Source organism: Metopolophium dirhodum, chromosome 2 (genome assembly GCF_019925205.1).
Source record: "Metopolophium dirhodum isolate CAU chromosome 2, ASM1992520v1, whole genome shotgun sequence".
NCBI lineage: Eukaryota > Metazoa > Arthropoda > Insecta > Hemiptera > Aphididae > Metopolophium > Metopolophium dirhodum.
The window spans coordinates 18,862,182-18,870,446 of record NC_083561.1 but is presented as its reverse complement, the minus strand read 5'-3'; the positions used below and the strand labels follow the sequence as shown (position 1 = coordinate 18,870,446).

The following is an 8,265-nucleotide window of genomic DNA, read 5'->3' as shown; positions in this document are numbered from 1 at the left end:
ATGTTCTCAAAATCACCTCACTGGTTTTTTCTACTCCCAAGTGACCATATTCCTCATGCACATATCTTATCACATTGACTTCCATACTACTTGGGACATAAAATCAATAATTTAGAATTATTCTTATCTAGTTTGTATAAAAAAAATGTACATAACATTATTTGTGGAGATATTAATATTAATATTATGAAAAGTTCAAAAATAAGTAATGAATATCTAAATATTATGGCTTTTAATGGATTTTTGCCATGTATCAATAATTATACTAGAGTAACTAGCTTTTCTCAAACCTGTATTGATCATATATTCGTTAATAATATTGATACGACTAAAATTACTCCATACATATTAAGGTGTGATATTACGGATCATTATGCAACAGCTATAGTATTTCCAATTTTTAACAATCACAATAAATCTAATGCATTATCTAATAATTCAAATATAAGTAAAATTAATATAAATCATTTAGATTTATTAATTAAAACTGAAGACTGGCTTTCTTGTTTTAGTTCTTCAAACGTTGATTCTATGATTGATACTTTTAATTGCAAAATGGTAGAATTTATTAGATATTCATCTACCCCTATTAATAAGATTATACCAAAAAAAATGCTAAATATTAAAGCATGGATTACACCTGGCATTATTACTTCTATTAGAAATAGAGAAAAACTTTTTTCTAAGCTGAGACATAGGCCTTTTGATTTAAAATTTAAAAAGTTCTACAAATTATATAGGAATATGTTAAATCTTAACAGAAGAAAATCAAAACAAATGTACTATCAAAATAAATTAAAGCAATATAAATCTGACAGCAAACAAATCTGGAAAGTTATAAATGAAATTATGGGTAAACCGAGCAAACAAATGAATAATATTAATAAAATTATAAATAAAGATGGTATTATCGTTGAATCTAAATCTGAAATTTGTAATGAGTTTAACGACTTTTTTGTAAATGTAGGAAATAATTTAGAAATAGAACATTTAAATTCTGCTATTTACTTTAACGATAAAAATCAGAGCAATAACAGTATTTTTCTTAATCCAATTAGTAGTGAAGAGATTAGTGAGTATATTGATAAGATTAAAAATTTTAATTCGTATTATGAACATGGTCTAACAAACTATATCCTTAAGAAAATTTCTAAATCTATTTCTATACCGTTATCGTTAATTTTTAATAATGCTTTATTAAAAGGTGTTTTCCCTTTAGCTTTTAAAAAGTGTATTGTTATTCCACTATTTAAATCAGGTAATAAATTATCATGTGGAAATTATAGACCTATCTCACTTTCTTTAACTATATCAAAAGTTTTTGAGAAATGTATCAAAAGCCGTTTATTAAATTACTTTAAAAAGAATTCATTTTTCTCTAATTCACAGTTTGGTTTTTTGGCTAGTTTGTCAACAAGTGATGCTCTTTTTAAACTTGATAACTTTGTTCGTAGACATATTGACATTAATAACAAAGTAATGGGTATTTTTCTAGACGTGCAAAAAGCCTTTGATTGCGTAAATCATGAGTTATTATTAAAAAAAGCTAGAATATTCGGGTATTCGGGGAGTTGCTAATAATCTATTAAAATCTTTCTTAAATGAAAGAACTCAAATAGTTCAAATAAATGAGTGTTATAGTAAAGCTAAAGATATAAGTCGTTGTTCAGACGTCGTGCCGTGCGGTTCTCGCGGAACTTTATCTTTTCAATTAACGATTTAATTAATCTTGTTATCATAATTTATTTTAGTCTTAACTTTATTTAACATTTACGGTTTAAGTACTTTTGTTATTTTAACATTTAATTATTCTTTTCACAATGTCCACTTCAACCAATGAAACGCTTGATACCAATGAGGCTCTCAAACAAATTTTGGATACGGTGAATGAACTTAAATCCACCCAAAACAAAATCATTGCATCTATCAATTCATGCCGGGAATCTAACAAAACACAGGAAAAAAGTATGTTATTATCGAGTCGAAATTAGATACCCTATCAAATCAACTAGCTGAAGTTATTTCTGAAAATAAAACCTTGAAAGCTAAAATTGAGCCGATCGAAGGCAAAATAACAACTTTAGAAACTGCGGCTTCTCCTGGAACTAACGTTGAATCAGTTTACTCTGAACTTATGGACCGTCAATCTCGAGCACGTAATATTATATTTTTAATATACAAGAATTTAATTCCTTACCTGATCAGTTAACTGACACTCTTACTGTTGATGAAATACTCAAAAGCATTGATTTACAAATTAATCCTGTATCTGTCCGTCGCTTGGGTAAACAATCAAATAAACCTCGTCCTCTGCTTACTACTTTACCTAATTCATCCGATGTTTTTGAAGTCTTAAAAGTAAAACGTAAATTACTTAGTACTGCTAACTTCAAGGATATTCGCATTGCATCTGATCGGACAACACAGCAACGGCAATATTTTACTAACATTGTATCTCAACTTAAGCAACGTAGTGATACCGGCGAGGATAATTTATTTATTAGATACATCAACAATGTACCTACTATCTCAAAAAACTTATAACATCAACTACCTAAAAAAATCTATCTGTATATTATCAAAATGTCCGCGGTCTAAATACCAAATTAGATGTATTTATACGTAACCTAGCACTTCTTAATTATGATTTAATTATATTAACTGAAACCTGGTTATCTCGTTCTGTTAATGACTCTGAACTTGGACTTTGTCCTCATTACACCGTTTTCCGATGTGATCGTTACGAAATTCATGGTCCCGACATTCGAGGAGGAGGTGTCTTAATTGCAATCAAAGTTCAATATCCATGTCATCGCTTAATTATACAACAAGATTTGGTCGAGCAACTATTTGTAAAAATACATATAAATCACATTTCTTTAATCGTCGGATCCGTGTACTTCCCGCCGCGCTCTGATTTAAATTTATATAATAGCCATGTTAATGTAATCGATAATCTTATGAGTAAATATTATAATGATAGATTTTTGGTGTTAGGTGATTACAATTTAACTAATGTTAATTGGGTCTCTAATAACCGCAAAATTATTCCTAGATTGTCAAATAATAATTTGTATGAATCAAACATTATATCTGCCTTATCTTATGTTAATTTAATGCAAAATAATTTAATACATAATTCTTCTGGATCATTACTAGATCTAGTTTTCTCAAATATTGTCAATGTTAATGTTTCCTTGGAAACTTCTCCTCTTGTCCCTCTAGACTATAAATTTCATCCTGCATTAAAAATTCCACTTCCACTTTCATCCACAAAAAACAATTTATATTATAATGAAATTGTTCATGATTTTATTAGTTGTGATTATAATGCCATTAGGTCTTGTATGGCCTCAACTGATTGGAGTTGCACATTTAAAGATTTACATATTAATGAAGCACTTGATATATTCTACTCCAGATTACACGATATAATTGATGTACACTGTCAAAAAAAACGTATGTTCTTCTTAAAGTATCCTTTATGGTTTTCCAAAACTCTAAAACAGTTAATATTCTCAAAAAAAGTTGCCCATAAAGTATATAAACAAACGCCAACTAATGTAAATTATAATATATTCTCTAATCTACGTGCTAAATGTAAAGTTGTTAATAAGACTGATTATGGTAATTTTATACAGAGAACTCAAAGTTCAATAGTCTCTAACCCTAAAAGGTTCTGGAATTATATTTATAGCAAACGATCAAATTCTAATATTCCATCTGTTATCTCATATAGTAATCAAACTGTTACTGGTGGTGACAAAATCGCGGAAAGTTTCGCCAATTATTATTCTACTATTTACAAACAATTAAATTTTATGCAAAAACCACCAGATGATATTAAATCGATGAAAGTCGATTTGAACACCTGCGTCATTACTTTAAGCGATATTTATGATGAGTTAAGCAACTTAAAATCCACTACTTGTCCTGGTCCTGATAATATTCCGTATGCTTTCTTCACAAACTGTAAATGTGTTCTGTCTATCCCTTTATTATACTTATTTATTATGTCACTTAAATCTGGTGTTTTTCCGGATAAATGGAAAATTTCTTATATTAAACCGATTCCTAAAGGGGGAGACATTACTTTGGTCACTAATTATCGCCCAATTTCTATAATTTCGATTATCCCTAAATTGTTTGAAAGTATTGTACACAAAAAAAAATTTCCGTTATTTAAAAATATTATCTCTGATGTTCAACATGGCTTCATGCCGGGTAAATCAACAACCACGAACTTACTAGTACTCCAAAATTACATCCTACAAGCTTTCAGAACTGGACTCCAAGTCGACGTTATTTATACTGATTTCTCCAAGGCGTTTGATAAACTAGATCATTGTGTTCTTAGCTCAAAGTTATTTAATCTAGGTATACGTAATCCTTTCCACTCTTGGTTAGTTTCATTCATAACTGGAAGGCAGCAATATGTAAAATGCACGAGTTTTAATTCTTCATTATTTAAAATTAACACTGGTGTTCCACAGGGATCACATTTAGCTCCACTTCTATTTAATTTATTTATCAATGACATCGAATTTTTAAACTCTAATACGTTATTATATGCAGATGATATGAAAATTTACCGTATAATTACATCACCAGCTGATAATTTGTTGCTACAGGATGACTTAAATCGTCTCAGCACCTGGTGTACTCAAAATAATTTATCCCTCAACATAAACAAATGTAAAATTATTACCTTCTCTAAAAACCGTACACCTACTTTATATAATTATTATATAAACAACATTAAATTAGATCGAGTCTATCTGTACAAGGATCAGGGAATTTATTTTGACCCATCTCTTTCATTTAATGATCACTATATTTATATTCAAAATAAAGCCTCTTCAATGTTAGGTTTCATAAATCGTAGCTGTAAAGACTTCGTAAATCCTTTAGCGTTAAAGTCACTCTACTGTTCCTTCGTTAGATCATTACTTGATTATGGATCTATAGTATGGTCCTCACAATCAATCGGTGCTACAAAAAGCATGGAATCAATTCAAAACCGTTTTCTACGTATCATTCAATTCAGATGTTGTATCGAACGAGCGCCTCACTCATCGTATCAACCATTATTGTCCTATTTAAAGCTAGAAACCCTTGTCAAAAGAAGGAAAAGACTTGATCTATGTTTTATTTTTAAATTAACGAATGGGTATATTAACTGTCCTGAACTACTTTCTTTATTGAATTTTTATATCCCAAATCGTAGAACTAGGCAATTGAATACTTTTTATGTGCAACTCCAACGTTCAAACTATGGTCTAAGTGCTCCTATGAATAGATCAATGCAACTTGTTAATTATTTAAATGTTGATCTATTTTCCTGCGTCTCCTTAAAGGATTTTGATCTTTACCTAAATAATATTTTAGCTGTATAAATAATATAATCTATGTCAATTACTCATAAGTTGATTTCCAATGTTATACTACTTTACTCTGTATTCTTAACCTTTTTGTTTTCAGTGAATTATTTTCATAAGTGTCTCATCACATACATTACTTAAACCTGTATATTTACCAAATGGATACTATCTGTATAATTGTCTTATTATTATTTTAAAATTAGTGTTCATGTGATAAAAAATATTATTATTATTATTATTATTATTACTATATTATATAATTGTAGACGTATGTCTATAGTAAATGTAACTGGGTTCGCTCGTTTAAATTATACAAATAAATAAATAAATAAATAACCTGTGGAGTTCCGCAGGGAACAGTCTTAGGCCCATTGTTGTTTATCTTTTTTATAAATGACTTATTGAATATAAATACAGATAGTAATAAAGAATTCATTAGTTTTGCTGATGATACAGCTATTCTAATATCCGAACCAACAATCGAAAATTTGTATCATGAAGCAAATAATATTTTAAATGAAGTATATATTTGGTTTTGTAAAAATAAGTTAAAGTAAAATTTACTGAAATCTAAATTTATATGTTTTAATTTATCTGTTATTAATGTTTTACATGGATATAATTTGATTGTACATTCCCTAAAATGTAATACTAATTTAAATAAATGTGATCCAAAATGTGTAAAACTTGAAAAAGTCAATGAGTTAAAATATCTTGGCTTAAAAATAGATCATAGACTTAGATGGGATGGTCATGTAAATTATTTAAATGGTATTTTACATAAATTTTTCTATATATTTCATGAAGCCAGGTATATATTAGATGTAAATTATAAAAGAATTGTTTATTTAGCCTTAGTGCAATCTATTTTTTCATATGGTATATCCATCTGGGGAGGAGCTTGTAACAGCATTGTACATAACTTAAATGTAACAATAAATGGTATTATTAAATATTTATTAAATCTTCCACTGCAAACAAATACTATTTTAATTTATGAAAAACTTAATGTAAATAGTTTTAAGGTAGTATATAATCAAGCTGTATTAGTTCATTTATTTAAGCATAAACATTTAATACCTGTATCAGATCATGATCATGATACTAGATATAAGCAAAATGTTAATATTCGTTTATTGAAATGCCAAAAAGTCTTTGGGCAAAAAAGTGTATTGTATACTGGTTTAAATTTATGTCGATTATTAAATATTAATATTAATCAGTTTGAAAATTTAAAGTCTTTCAAAACTTATCTTAGACATGTTGACTTAAAGAAAATATGATTATACTTAATGAGACTATTATTTAAGATATTGTATTATGTATTATTATATTTATAGTGTAATAGTATAAAAAAACAGATTTATTATTATATTATTCAAATGTATGTATATTTCTAGGTAGGTCAAAAGAACTCGCTCCCCCAGCACAAGCTTAGCTTTTAGGGGGTGCTGCAATATGTAACTCGTGTTATTTTTGTTATTTCTTATTATGTATGTACTGTTGTTGTTGCAATAAAGTTCATTATTGTTATTATTATTATTGTTATATAAAATAACAGCTCACTTTTGTACTTTCTATATACCAAACCATTCCTCATCTCAAAGTACTTATCTTCAGACTTCCTCAACCGCTCTTTTAACTTGTCAATATCTTTATCTTCAATTTGTTTAACTGACAATGTTTGTTCAAAAGTATTTTCATATAATACTAATATATTGGTATTCCGACTTAACGCGTTAACGTGTTTCATTTTACTTCCTGCACGATGTTCAATACAGAAATCATAATTCTGAAATAGTAATGCCCATTTTGCAATCTGAGGGTTCATATCTTTCTTGTTCATGGTCAACTTATAACTTTCACAATCAGTGAACACTTTGAACTTAATTCCATTGAGATAAACATAAAAACGCTTCACTACATATACTAATGCCAAACACTCCAATTCATAACTATGATATTTAGCTTCTATCTCAGTGGTTCTCTTGCTATAATAAAACAAAGGATGCATTAACCCGTCTTTCTGTTTCTGTAAAAGGATCACTCCATAACCCAACGCTCTAGCATCACAATACACTTTAGTTTCAGCTGACGGGGAATATAATGCCAGAATCGGCATTTGCACTAACTTACTTTTTAACAACTCAAAGACCTGTGACTCCTTCTCCCCAAACTTAAATTGAGCTCCCTTTTTTAACAGCGCATACAGTGGTGCTGCCAAAATGGAAAAGTTTTCAATAAACCTCCTAAAATAACTGTCTAGTCCCACAAAACTGTGCACATCGGCTATTGATTTAGGAATTGGGAACTGTGTCACTGCTGCTACATTAGCCGGATCAGGTCTCATAAGTTTGTCAACCTTTGTTAAAAAAAATGTCTACAAGCAAATCAAATTAAATTTTTATTAGCGTTGGAAGTTCATATTTTTCATATTTTAAAACCTAAACATTTTTCAACCTATATAGCTGTTGCCTGTTACATAAAAAAGAGATAACAATATTACACGGCCATTATGATAAAATAATTTAATTTGTACCAATATCTCATATTTAGTTAGAAAATGATAAAATACCATAAAAATATTACATTACGTCGGCAATAAACTTTTAATGGACCGTTATCTCGTTTAGCAGTTCGTTAAAGCAAAGGCGCAGCACAAACGTGTTAAATGTATCTTTAACGGAGGTTAAAAGTCGGTTTAACGGCCCAGCTGCAGATTAATCACATCCGCGACCGATTAAAAGTTTATAAAAATGAATGTACAGGTTAGTTTTTACATCGTACATTTGTACCACCGAAATATATTTTTATCAGGAATAATAATAATAAATAATATCCACCTCGTCACAACATTCGTTCATATTTTGTTTTAAAATGGGTT

At 28.8% G+C, this 8,265-nt stretch overlaps 1 protein-coding gene across 1 annotated transcript; it reads left to right on the top strand.

Moving 5' to 3' along the window:
* Nucleotides 1-1,820: 1,820 nt before the first annotated feature.
* LOC132938784 (uncharacterized) lies at nt 1,821-6,140 on the top strand. Its single transcript, XM_061005800.1, has 6 exons — nt 1,821-1,965; nt 2,013-2,152; nt 2,206-2,482; nt 2,632-3,972; nt 5,799-5,902; nt 6,111-6,140. The coding sequence occupies exons 1-6, from the start codon at nt 1,821-1,823 to the stop codon at nt 6,138-6,140; spliced, it is 2,037 nt and encodes a 678-aa protein (XP_060861783.1).
* The last annotated feature ends 2,125 nt before the right edge of the window (nt 6,141-8,265 follow it).

Coding starts and splice junctions, on each gene's coding strand:
- LOC132938784 (XM_061005800.1), top strand. CDS start 1,821: ATGTCCACTTCAACCAATGAAACGCTTGATACCAATGAGGCTCTCAAA. Junction 1,966..2,012: donor TAACAAAACACAGGAAAAAA/GTATGTTATTAT, acceptor CAAATCAACTAG/CTGAAGTTATTTCTGAAAAT. Junction 3,973..5,798: donor GTATGCTTTCTTCACAAACT/GTAAATGTGTTC, acceptor ATATAAATACAG/ATAGTAATAAAGAATTCATT.